At 56.3% G+C, this 12,457-nt stretch overlaps 5 protein-coding genes across 5 annotated transcripts; 4 read left to right on the forward strand and 1 right to left on the reverse strand.

Annotated features, from left to right (window-relative positions):
* Positions 1-206: 206 nt before the first annotated feature.
* N657DRAFT_681376 (uncharacterized protein) lies at positions 207-2,891 on the forward strand (the record flags this gene model as incomplete). Its single annotated transcript, XM_062796376.1, has 11 exons — positions 207-725; positions 794-967; positions 1,023-1,277; positions 1,332-1,916; positions 1,975-2,096; positions 2,151-2,181; positions 2,237-2,254; positions 2,323-2,395; positions 2,447-2,526; positions 2,572-2,686; positions 2,746-2,891. The coding sequence occupies 11 exons, from the start codon at positions 207-209 to the stop codon at positions 2,889-2,891; spliced, it is 2,118 nt and encodes a 705-aa protein (XP_062647027.1).
* Positions 2,892-3,595: 704 nt separating this feature from the next.
* On the reverse strand, positions 3,596-6,718 carry N657DRAFT_646009 (uncharacterized protein). Its single transcript, XM_062793047.1, has one exon. It carries the CDS (start codon positions 6,488-6,490, stop codon positions 3,644-3,646), a length of 2,847 nt encoding a protein of 948 aa, XP_062647028.1. The 5' UTR covers positions 6,491-6,718; the 3' UTR covers positions 3,596-3,643.
* Positions 6,719-7,409: 691 nt separating this feature from the next.
* N657DRAFT_573705 (xylulose kinase-like protein) lies at positions 7,410-9,277 on the forward strand (the record flags this gene model as incomplete). Its single annotated transcript, XM_062788986.1, has 3 exons — positions 7,410-7,464; positions 7,547-7,992; positions 8,060-9,277. The coding sequence occupies 3 exons, from the start codon at positions 7,410-7,412 to the stop codon at positions 9,275-9,277; spliced, it is 1,719 nt and encodes a 572-aa protein (XP_062647029.1).
* An 88-nt stretch (positions 9,278-9,365) lies between these two features.
* Positions 9,366-10,421, forward strand: N657DRAFT_453928 (uncharacterized protein). The gene is made up of 2 exons (XM_062787460.1): positions 9,366-9,852; positions 9,922-10,421. Exons 1-2 carry the CDS (start codon positions 9,453-9,455, stop codon positions 10,200-10,202), a joined length of 681 nt encoding a protein of 226 aa, XP_062647030.1. The 5' UTR covers positions 9,366-9,452; the 3' UTR covers positions 10,203-10,421.
* A 484-nt stretch (positions 10,422-10,905) lies between these two features.
* N657DRAFT_646012 (uncharacterized protein) lies at positions 10,906-12,428 on the forward strand. Its single transcript, XM_062793048.1, has one exon. The coding sequence runs from the start codon at positions 11,090-11,092 to the stop codon at positions 12,254-12,256; it is 1,167 nt and encodes a 388-aa protein (XP_062647031.1). The 5' UTR covers positions 10,906-11,089; the 3' UTR covers positions 12,257-12,428.
* The last annotated feature ends 29 nt before the right edge of the window (positions 12,429-12,457 follow it).

The raw sequence follows: 12,457 nt of genomic DNA on the forward strand, positions 1-12,457 counted from the left end.
TTTCGGCAAGGCACTTTTGGATCACTCGCCACCTTTCTCGTTCCTTCTTCATCCGGGCCTGCCTGCGAGAATTACCCTCATTTTTCATCTTCTCTCGTCAGGTCTTACCTATTCATCTTCGTCGTCGGCTTCCTTCTATACACTCCACACAACGAGCGTCGCCAAGAAGGCAATCAGCGGCGAGACAACATACCGCGACTATCACCATGGCGCAAGTGCGGGATGCCACCTTCAACCCGTCTTCTCCCCATTCATCGAGTGGCGGCGCAGACTCGTGCAAACATGACGGCACACCGGAGACCAAGCTCACTGTCTTCTCGCCCGAAGACAGTTCAGCCAGATCTAACAAGCTGGCGACTGCCCGTAGCCTCAATGGCCCTCCTGACCATCCCGTCCAGCATAATATCAATCCCCCCGAGACCTTTGGCATTCTGTCGGCTGCTGCAGAAAAGGATCCCTTCGTCTCAATCACGACTGTCCCCAGGGGCGAACAGAGATTATCGCCGACCGCCTCAGCCTTTCGGCCGGTCTCCGTCCCGGTTGTGGCCCATGGCTCCTTGAACGTGCCGCCTGGTATGAATGCTGCCGGTCTAGGAGTGAACCGCCAGCTTTTCACTCCCCAGGCCACCGCCAAATTCAGCCACGAGCTGGGAATCTCTCGTTGCTTGGTGGTCTACTCAGCATCCCAGCCTGTCAGTATCGCGGATGTTGGGGACTACCTTGCGGTAAGGCTACCATTGCTCACAACTTCAGTCACTTACTTGTTGATTGCGTCGCTGATAATTGGGCACAGAAGTTGGAGCGTCTCGGATCGCCATGCCAGGGCAAACGCAACGCGGTGTCGACAGAAGGCAAGATCTGGCTTCATCTCTCGAATGTTCGGGACGCCCGCAATATTCACGACAACATTCAACTCGGTTCTCCCGAATGGTGTGCAGAGTACATTGCCCCAGATCAATTCTACAGGGTATGTGGCTCTCTCTTCTTGCAAGCCCATAACAGGTGGCGCTGATACGGTTCAGGTTTGTCCTTCGCCAGCTCAGGCCGACCCAATCTGCGACGGGAAGGTCCAGATTACGGCCATTAGTCAAGGCATCGGCTTTGGCGGTACCCATGTTGAGGCAGTCGTGCAAACCTTTCTGGAGACCCAAGGCGAGGTATTCGCGTTCCTGCGAATGAGCGATTTTAATGACCACACTTTTCAGGCCTTGGCTGAGTTTGCCGACGGCGACATTGCAATTGCGGTTGTTCATAGATTCAACGGGGTGACGCTCAACGTAAGCTGCTTCGCATATTCGTTCTTCGGTTTTCTCTAATCGTGTTTCATACAGGGCGTCCACCTGCTCTTGACAATGTGTCATCTGTTCCACCCGGACGGAACTGCAGCAACATACCGATCGCGGGAGAGCCCCAGCCATTCGTTCAACGCCTCTCGCAGCTCCGTCCTGAACGGGAACAATATCATCCAGGGAATGGGGCTCTCAGATACCCCACAGCAGGCCAACGCCAGCATTTCGGCTAGCCGCCTCGTTCAATCCCCAGCTGGACTTCATGCTCCACAGCAGTATGCCATGTATCCCGCTGTCTGCCACGGCCTCCCCCCTGCTGGACCGAATCGATTCGTCGTTGACCAGACTCCGACACGTGGCCAGGGTGTTGCCCCTATGCCGCCGATGAGCCCCATGTCCGGAAGCATGCCCATCATGGCGCCGTTGTATAACACCACCCCTCCTGCCACACCGATGGCAATGCATGGCGGTTTCACCAGCCCGAGAGGCATCCAGCCGTATGGGCGCTTGGATAGTCGTCGACAGAACGCCATGCGTGTCCACAGGTCTCCTTACTACAACAATGCCGGTCACCACAATCACGTTGATGTCAACCGCATCCGGGACGGCATTGATGTGCGAACCACAGTACGTTCCCCTCTGAATCGCTGTGCTGGATTGTAGTTCACGCTGCTCACCTTCACAGATCATGTTGCGGAACATTCCCAATAAGGTGGACCAAGCGATGCTCAAGCGCATTATCGACGAGTCGAGCTGGGGGAAGTATGATTTCATGTACCTGCGCATCGATTTTGCGAATGACTGCAAGTGAGTATCACCCTTTTCTTGACCTGTTGCTCTCCACTGACATGTCGTCTCTAGTGTTGGTTATGCGTTTATCAACTTTGTGGATGTAAGTTGCTTTCGTTCCAGGTTTCTGGAGAGTATCCCTGCTGACAGTTGAGTAGCCGTTGGACATCATCGACGTATGTCGAGCTCTACTTCTCTTTCTTCCACTCTATTCTCTGTATCGTAATATCTGACTCTTCGTCAGTTTGTCAATGCACGGGGCAATCAACGCTGGAACTGTTTCAAGAGCGATAAGGTTGCGGAGATTTCCTATGCCAGTAAGTCCTCCTGGTCGACTGGAATGGGCAACGCATGCTGACTCGACTCAGCAATTCAAGGCAAGGACTGCCTCGTCCAGAAGTTCCGCAACAGCTCCGTCATGTTGGAGGCGCCTCACTACCGGCCCAAGGTGCGTTACCTATTCACAACGTTTAACTTTTGCTCACCCTATCAGCTCTACTACACCTTGAATGGACCGAGACCCGATTTGGCTGGCCAAGAGGAGCCTTTCCCAGAGCCCGACAACCAGTCAAAGATGAAGCGTAGCTGTGAGAATGCTGAGCACGTCGGTGAGTGAAAAGGGTTCCGGTCCGTATCAGGCCCCGTTTCTGATTTTCCGTGCTTCTAGGGCTCTTCACGCCCAACGCCGGCCAGCACTTTCGCGACGAACAGCGTCGCCGCCGTTCCCAGTACGACCGAGGAACCAGGCTTGCCGCCCTTGAGGAGTACGACTACGGCGCGTCGCATGGGCTCTTCAGTCCTCAGGGAATGTGACAGCCCCGAACATGAATCCCGACCTCGATGACAGATTGAGGGACGGCAATCTTTGCTGCTACGAAGTCTCGCTGCCTTGGTTTGCTTTGCTATTTTGACAGGTCGACAATTTTTCAGAAGTCGACAAAGCTTGTACGCCAGCCATTTGTATTGCCATTCCCTTGCCGTAATTCGCGATGCACCTTCTTGGCAGATACATCCAAATATTGGGTGGGAACGGAGGGGTTCATCCTATGGCAGCGCTACCTTAGCTTGATTTGTACGATGGGAAACAAAAAGAAGGGAGAGGAGTATGCAGAAATGAGAGGCGCAGGGGAAAGGGACACGGGCAGGTGAAGGAACGGGACGACACGGGGATTGGACTATGCCGAAGGGTTTCTTGAAGCTCTTGGTGGTAGTCTAGGAAAGGTCGTCCCATACCACAGCGCCTTATTTTGGAACAGGCAGATGGGCTGACTATGACCCGGATGTTAACGCGCATGGTTAGGATTCCGGAGCTCGCTTTGGCCTCTTACTTAGCGTTAATTTCTCATGCGGCGTCTTCCTGTGTTTGATGTGGGTTAACGTTATATGATCTTGCGTGGTCATGTTTCGGTCTTGATAGGTAGACCTCTGAACCGAGACCATACATTGGGACGTGTTGACATCCAGAAATAAAAGGGTCAGCTTTCACTTGAGTTTGGCATACGCTAAGACGCTCTTGTCATTCATTCATGATTACACATACACACATATAAAAGTGCCGCCCGTGCTCAGCTCGGATCTTCAGGCAGTGCCGGAAGCGGCTTCCTAAGCTCGCCGACCTGCGACAGAGTTGATCTTGTCCTGGCCAGGGGTGTTTTGCTTCCTTCAAGTTCTTGCTCTTCCTCTTCCTTCCCTCGTGGTGCGGTACTTGCCTCAGCAAGACTGCCGGTACAAACCCCGGAATTAATTTCTATGGAAGATATTTCTGCGTCTGCGACTGTGCTTCGTTGTTGTTCTAGTTGTTGGATTTCACCTACTCCTGGACCTGCCACTGATTCTGCTGGTAATGTGTGATTCCGGTGATGGTGGTGGTGTTGGGTGTGGAGTCTGCGGGGTGGCGTATCGGTGTCCGGTCTGCCGTTGCTGTCGTCTCGCTCTCCGCAAAAGGAGGAGGATGATGGTGGCTCAGGACTGCGGTGGAGGTGCAGGTGCGTCCTTACTGGCGTGCTCTCGCGGCTGTACTCAGACGGCGGGGTTAAGGGGAGGGTCTTGTCTTTGAAGGAAGAGGAGGTTGAGGATGGATAAAGGTGTCGCGGGAGGGCTGAGGCGGCGAGGGTGGTACTGCTGGCAGTGTCGGTGGCTGCTTGGGCGTCAGGAGGCGATGAGTCGGGCATCGATATGGCTGATATGGAATCGGATCGGACCGGACCGTAGGCATAGCCGTGGCGGCGGTAGAAAGGAGGGGAGTTTGATGATGGTTGGGGAAAGGCCGGAAAGGAGGCGCTGTCAAATGCGGCGAGGCCGCCGCGGCTGAAGATGACGAGGATAAGGCAGGACAGGAGGAGGATGCTCTGGAGGATGGCCATGCGCTTTTGAAAGACGACTTCGTCGGCGAGGATGTTGAGGCGCGAGGTGAGGGCGACAATCTCGCGCTGGGATTGCTCGCGCTGTGTCTCGAGCGCGAGCACAGTGCTCTGCCAGATTTGATCGTACTGCGTGCGCACGCTGCGCAGCTCAGAGAGAACTGTCCTGTTGAGACTGTCGAGGAAGGCGTCGACGCGTGTTATCTGCTTGCGCTCAATTTTGAGCAGGACGTCTTGCAGAAACCGCGACTGTTCTTCAATGTACTGCAGGGAGAGAGAGGTATTGGATTCGAGATTCTGGAGACGCTTGGATATTGTCTTGAAGAATGATTCTTGCACGGTGGGGGAGGCAGAGGCGGAGGAGACAGTGCTGGTCTTATTGCGGGAGGACGAGGAGGTGGTGGTGGCGGCGGACGACGACGTATTTGCCGTGTCCGCTCGTCCATCAGGCTGTTTCTGGCTTTGATTACTTGCCGCGCCGTTGTTACCAGTTTGCGGTGACACTGAAGAGACGCTAGACGGGGTTGTACTGGTTGACTGCCCTTGGGAGACTGACGCCTCAGGAGAGGCAGGCTCAGAAAGGGAACTGTTTGACTGTGGACCTGGTTCGGCTTCGGAAGCGGCAGATGGACGCGGCGTCACCGAATCAGGACCGCCAGCAGGGGCCTCGGGGGGACTGCTTGAACCGGAGTCGACAGGAGTGGGCTCAGCCGTTGTCGGCGAGCGCAACTCGCATGATTCGAACGAGAAGTTACTCTGCAGAATTGGGTACCATGGGGTGAGACCCATCTCTGTGGCGGTCGGGAACGCCGTCTCCTCCTTCGCAGTCTTTGACGAATTGTCGCTGCCGGCAGATTCCTGTACCTGCTCGGTGTCCGTTGCCGGTCCATGATCTGAAACCTGGATCTGCTCAGGCTCGTCGTCGTGGCTTGGTTCCTTCCACGTATCCAGCATGCGGGTGCCATGGACACGTAACAATGACACCGGGCAGTAAAACTCATTCCCCCAGTGACTCAGAAACTCGATGCGGATATACTTGGTATAGATCTGGGGATGCTCGATCAAGAAAGCCTGAATATCGCGCGAGTTGCGAGCTTCGAAGGTGCCGAGGTCGACCCATTTGTCCAGCTTGACAGGGTAGCGGTCGCTAACGCTGACCCTGAACTTGCGGATCATGCTGGAGAAGAACTCAAAGTTGGCGAGGACGACGGTGTCGACGAGGATGTCGTCGCTCAACTCAACAATGACGAACTTGTTCTTGGTGCGGCATTCCAGCAGCATGTAGGAGTCTTTGTTCTCGACCAAGATGGCTTTGGCGTTCTTCGCGCCCGGGCTGGTCTTGAGAACAGTGGCGCCCGCATCGAAGGAGGCGTATGAGAATCTCTCCTTGCAGGTCTTTCCAGCGTCCTTGCTCCTGTAATACTGCGTCTTGCCGTCGTCGTAGAGAATCTGCTCCTCCTTGGCCTCCTTGTTGGTCTCGGGAGCGGCTCCGTCAGCAGGGGACGAGGTTATCTCGGAGACCTTCTCGGCGAGGGCGTCAAAGTCCAACGAGATCTCTCCTTCCTCCCCAAAGCTGTCGACGTCGCCACTGTTCACGTTGGGGTCTCGCTCCCTGTGCTCGCGCGGCTTGTGGGCCTTGATGTTGGCAGGATCCTGCCCCGTCTTGCGCAGCATCATCTCTTTCCACTCCTCAAACGACATGAAGGCACTGGCGGCCAACTCCTCCTGGGTGTCCTGTTCCTGCGCCGTGCCATTGTCCTGGGGTGCTCGGGGGCCCTCGGTGGTAGTTGCGACGGAAGTCGTGATGGTCTCTTGGGCGGTTGAGTTGTCGAGGCCGGCGGTCGGCGTCGGGCTCGTCCAGGACGTGCGCAAGCATTGCTGTGGTAGGGTGTGGGTGATGTAGTTGATAGTTCTGAACTCACACACCTCTGCCGCGGCCGTGCTGGGCTCGGCCCTGGACCTGGATGCATGGACGCCGCCGACTGCGTGGAGTCCTCCCAGCAACGCTAGCGTCGGCGCGATATACTTTGACCACTCTGCTGGAGCGCGCATACTTTGTTCAGGTCGTTGCGCGGGGTCCTGGCTTGTCCATGGCGCTGTCGTTGGATAAAGCCGCCGTCGAGGGGAACAGACAGTTTCGGTGTCCGGTTCCTTTGAACCAACTTGATCAGATCATTGGCGGTGAAATGGGCAAGGTTGGCTCAGAAGAGCAACTGCAAGCTGGCAATTCACACTTAGCCATCCGTCATGCTGCAGGATTCGGACAAGGGTAGCTTCGGTAGGTAGCCCTGGGTTAGGGTTCCCGCGTCCGTCTCAGCTGCATTTCCATCTGAAGTTTGAACATTTCACCTTGATCATATAATCTATCGGCCTGTATTAAGCTGGCTGTCTCAACACGAATGGATTTCCAACATGTCTTTACACTCACTGATGAAAGAGAAGAGACCAAGAAAAGGAGAAGGAGTGGAATCTGAGGATTTCTACTGTCCATTGTTACGGATGCACCTGACTCTTTTTGCGAAGCCAACTTCCAAGAGCGACATCGGCAAAGGCAGCACGAGAAGCGCGCCTATCGTGGAGTACCGCCAGACTGGAGCCTTCTTTGCAAGATGCCAAGTCGGCATTGGTCGAGACCGCACTCTGATATCAGGCTAAATGCTCTCAGACGAGGCTGCTCGCTGTCAAGCGTTTGACGTGGGGCAAAGTGCCCCGCCATGTCGGGTTCCTGAATGCGCTCGGTATAATGACGAAGCCTGCCCCACGCCCGGCGGAAGGGACACGATGGTCCCTCGTTCCTTTCTTCCTTTTCTGAAGTCTTGCTTTTCCAATTGATCCGATTTCGTACTGTTCTTGGATTTGGGAACCATAACGCTACTGGGATTCGCGTGGCTACTACAGTATTGGAATCATACCCGACTTACCACCCGCCATCTCTTCACCCTCAAAGCAACCTTCCCGAAGGCCGTACATCATGCGTGACGGACCCCTCTACTTGGGGTTCGACCTCTCAACCCAACAGCTCAAGGGTGCGCCAAATCTACAAAACCACTCACAGGACCCCTCCTACTTGAGACGAGTCCAAGCCCAGCTGACACCACATCCACCCAGCCATCGTCGTCCAATCCGACCTCCAAGTCGTGTCCGACGCCAAAGTCGACTTTGACCAAGACTTCGGCGCCAAGTACGGCATCAAGAAGGGCGTGCTGCTCAACGAAGACGAAGGCGAGGTCTTTGCGCCCGTGGCCCTGTGGCTCGATTCCGTCGACCTGGTCCTGCAGCGGCTCCGCGAGAAGAACACCCCGCTGAACCGGATCCGGGGCATCAGCGGCTCCTGTCAGCAGCACGGGAGCGTGTACTGGGGCCGCCAGGCCGAGACCCTTCTTGGCGGGCTGAAGTCGGACAAGGCGCTGGTGGACCAGCTGAAGGACGCCTTCTCACACCCGTATGCGCCCAACTGGCAGGATCACAGCACCCAGCAGGAATGCGACCAGTTCGACGCTAAGCTGGGATCGGCTGAACGGTTAGCCGAGGTTACCGGGAGCGCTGCGCATCATGTCAGTAGTTCTAGTCAGGGATGACAGGGAAGTGAACGCGGCTGACGATGACAATTGACAACCACAGCGCTTCACCGGACCGCAAATAATGCGCCTCCGGCGCAAGCTCCCCGACATGTACGCCGCCACATCTCGCATCTCGCTCGTCTCGTCCTTTCTCGCCTCGCTCTTCCTCGGCGCCGTAGCCCCAATGGACATCAGCGATGCCTGCGGCATGGACCTCTGGGACATTCCCGGCAACAGCTGGTCTGAGCCCCTCCTCGAACTCACAGCCGGGAAGGACGGCGTTGCGGAGCTGCGTAGCAAACTGGGCGAGGTGAGGCTAGACGGCGGCGGCAGCATGGGCCGCATCAGCAGCTACTTCACCACCAAGTACGGCTTCAGTCCCGACTGCGATATCGCGCCGTTCACGGGCGACAACCCAGCCACCATCCTCGCCCTCCCGCTCCGCCCGCTCGACGCCATCGTCAGCCTGGGCACCAGCACCACCTTTCTTATGATCACCCCCGTCTACAAGCCCGACCCGAGCTACCACTTCTTCAACCACCCGACAACCCCCGGCCAGTACATGTTCATGCTGTGCTACAAGAACGGCGGCTTGGCCCGCGAGAAAGTGCGCGACGCGCTGCCCATGTCGTCCGCCGACGGCTCCGACGCCTGGGCGACCTTCAACAAGCACGCCCTCGCCACCCCGCCGCTCGACATCAAGTCCGATTCCGACTCTGCCAAGCTCGGCCTGTACTTCTACCTCCCGGAGATCGTGCCCAACATCCGCGCCGGCACCTGGCGCTACACCTGCAACGCCTCGGACGGCAGCGCTCTTCAAGAAGCCGCGCAGCCGTGGCCGGCCGAGACGGACGCGCGCGCCATTGTAGAGTCACAGGCGCTCTCGATGCGCCTGCGCAGCCAGAAACTCGTCACCGCGGCGCCCACCTCGGGCCTGCCCGCCCAGCCGCGGCGCATCTACCTCGTCGGTGGCGGCTCGCTGAACCCGGCCATTGCGCGCATCATGGGCGACGTCCTGGGCGGCGCCGAGGGTGTGTACAAGCTCGATGTCGGCGGCAACGCCTGCGCCCTCGGCGGCGCGTACAAGGCCGTGTGGGCGTTTGAGCGCGCCGCGGGCGAGACGTTTGATGAGCTGATTGGGAAGCGGTGGAAGGAGGAGGGGGCGATCCAGAAGGTGGATGATGGGTATAAGGAGGGTGTGTTTGAGAAGTATGGGAAGGTGCTTGGGGCGTTTGAAGATATGGAAGAGAGAATTCTGAAGGTGGCGAGGAATACATAGGGAGGGTGAAAGGCTGGTTGTGTACGCTGCTCTGGGAGACACCTTGCTGCGCTGGAGAAGGAATGAAAATAAAGTCTGATAACGGCGCATTCAAGGGGGATCCCGCCCTTGCAGTCTGGTGTCACGTCAAGGCAGCTGAAAACTCAGCTTCAGCGTTGCTCTACTGTCTTGGTCGATGCCTTTTTCGACGCTTGGGTTTGAAAAACTCAAGTGTGAAGTGGACCTGAACTTCACGGCCAGGATGATTAGGGGCAGCCTCTCCTGTTCTAACACATCATGCTTCCTCCGAAGCGGAGAACAGGGAAGAAGAGTCGAACACTCACTCACCACAGGGGTAGGTGTAATCTCTGTGGGTGGTTGCACCTGGGAGGTGGCAAGTAAAAGCACAGAGAGATACCGTGCATCTCGAAAGACTGCACTTGCTGACTTGATTTCGTTTTCTGGCGACCTTGTCTTGACACAGCAACAGGATACTGCAGAAGCGACTTCGCGGCCGCAGGATTTCGATGACAGATTCATCGGTCCCGCCCAGCTGCTGAAGCGTCCTTTCGAGGTGGAGATGCGTAATTGTCGAGGTAAATCCCATCACAATGAATATGGAGCGATGCAGGTTCCTGATAGCGAGGGTTTCGTCGCCGTCTCAGAAAAGTTGGTGTCATTGTTGGGACGCCGATCCGAGCTTGTTGGCGGTACAGATGGTCCGTTGCCGCATTCTTCGTTTCCTATAACCGTGGCGGCGACTGGGTCGACGGGCAAGGTGACCTGGGCAAGAGAGATTAGACACTTGTTTTCGAAAGGTTGGGGTTCCGAAACATATGTATATTTGGCTAGTTGTGTCCTCAGATTAGATCAAGTAATTTATGCCTTCATCGACATTGGAGCGTGGATGACCCCAGAGCGTGAGCTCGGTTTCACTCCAGGCTGAGTTCTGGTCTCTGGCTTTTTTCTCATATGCTCTTGCAGGTCATCATGGACGGTGGTCTATTTGTAGATACCTTGGGGTTGTGCGGGAGAAGTGTACCTTTGCGAGAATGCGTTTCCTTCGAGTGCCGTGTGCGAGAGTAGGACAGTCGGGTATCGGATGTGAAGGTTGGAAATCCGGAGGAACTGCAAAGTCATTGCCAGTTGATTTGTGATGGGGATTGCAGGTGACCCACTTTACCTAATTGAGTAATGACCTACACCGTGATGGTGAAAGGACGGGTGAAAGCGCGTCCTATGCCCTTCGCACTTGCAGCCTGCACAACATTCAGTGTCACAAATTCACACGCTTTCCATGGTGTAAAGCAGCCCCATAGCATGATTATTCTTGACTATCTCATTTACACTGTGATGCTATCACAGAGCTGATGTACCAGATAGTATGAGCGTTATGTTGACATCACGTCGCCGTTGCCTGCCATCCCATATATCCTTGTCAATTGCCAGAGCCACCGGCGGTCACATTTCCGTCTCCGGTGCCATCTTCCCTCTGTGCCCCACCTCGGAACTTTCCCCGCCATTCGCCTCCGAGTTCTGATGACGGGAAACTCCCGTCCTGAACAGCCACAGCAGCTGTGGCCTTAGTAAAGCACTGCTACCCTGGCTGCAGTAAGAAGTACTTGTAGCTCCAACCACCCCGCCTCAAACTTTGTGTCACGACGGACTGTCGGGTCCAGTTTTGCCTCGACGACATCTGTGCCCCACCAGAACTGTTTAGACCAAGTGACCTATCACAACTGGGGTTTGTTGTGAGACTGTCGTGCTCTCCACCTCAGGATTACAGCGTCTGGTTTGTTTCGTTTAGTTTAACACGTTCGAAAAGTCCAAGGCATGCCCGGTGACGATGCCTATGCGCCCAAGAGCCCGGACCTGTCGTCCTTTTACTCTGCGGGCCCCACACCTCAGGTGGATCCTACAGAGACCCAGCAATTGTTTTTACCACAGCAATCCAAACCAGACTTTTCGCATCTGCAGTATCCGTATTCTTCAAGCTCTCATCCAAACCAGCAGCGCTACCAAATCCCAGCACCGCCACATAGCTTCGCACACCGACGCCCTACAGAGTACCCAATTACCAGCCAATCACCGGGACCTAATGTCGGTGTAGGACATCCATCAGCCGCGCAGGCCGAACACTACCCCCCTCGTGCAGCTAGCTATCCCACCACCGGATATTCAACGAGTGGTACCGGTTACACGGGAGCACAGGCTCCGCCATCGCAGCCGCAGCAGCTGCAGCAGCAGCAGCAACAGCAACAGCAACAGCAACAGCAATTCTACAGTGCTCAGTACCAGTGCTCTCCCTCTCAGCAGTTCTCTACAAGCCACCTCACTGCTGCCCACGTGCACGTGCGCCAGCCCTACGATTACCCCAGCGCTGCCGCTGCCACAGCAGCAGAACTTTCCCGAGACCAACAATTCCCCGCCACAAACCATCCCGACGCGATGCCCCCAAGAAGAGCGGCAGCGGCAGCCGCGGCGGCCGTCGTAGCCGCGCGGGCGGCCTCTGAAGACGCGCCGGAGTCGCACCAACAAGAATCAGCCACAGGAGAAGGAGGTGTCGCCAGCACGAACACGATCGAGCCGTCGCCGGTCAAGACCAAGTTCCCGACGGCGCGGATCAAGCGCATCATGCAAGCGGACGAGGAAGTGGGTAAGGTCGCCCAGCAGACTCCGATTGCTGTTGGCAAGGCGCTGGAGTTGTTCATGGTGGCGCTGGTGACGAAGAGCGCCGAGGTGGCGCGGCAGCGCAACTCGAAGCGCGTGTCGGCGCAGATGCTGAAGCAGGTTGTGGAGTCGGATGACCAGTGGGATTTTCTGAGGGATATCGTGGGCAAGGTTGAGGCGGATGAGAAGAAAGGCGGTGCGAGTCAGAGTGGGAGGGCTACTCATAAGGGGGAGGCTAGTGGGACGGATGAGGAAGGGGGTGGTGCTGGGGAGGGTGCTGCGGCGGGGAAGAAGAGAAGAGGAGGCGGGAGGAAAAAAAAAGTTCAGTAGCGTCTTCGAGATGGTTGGGAATGGTAGAAAGGGACTGTGTCTTCGCCTGGGGGACGAGAGGGTGCCAGGAGACAACTGATGAACGAGCATGGAACTGTAGGGTAAATGACATTCACGAATGGGAAATGGGCGGGCGTCGGAGCGGCGGTCAATTCGAGCATGGTTTAAAGGGTATTCAGTTTAGTTTTTGACGCAGCTTTT

The sequence above is a fragment of the Parathielavia appendiculata genome, assembly GCF_033297405.1.
Source record: "Parathielavia appendiculata strain CBS 731.68 unplaced genomic scaffold N657scaffold_7, whole genome shotgun sequence".
NCBI lineage: Eukaryota > Fungi > Ascomycota > Sordariomycetes > Sordariales > Chaetomiaceae > Parathielavia > Parathielavia appendiculata.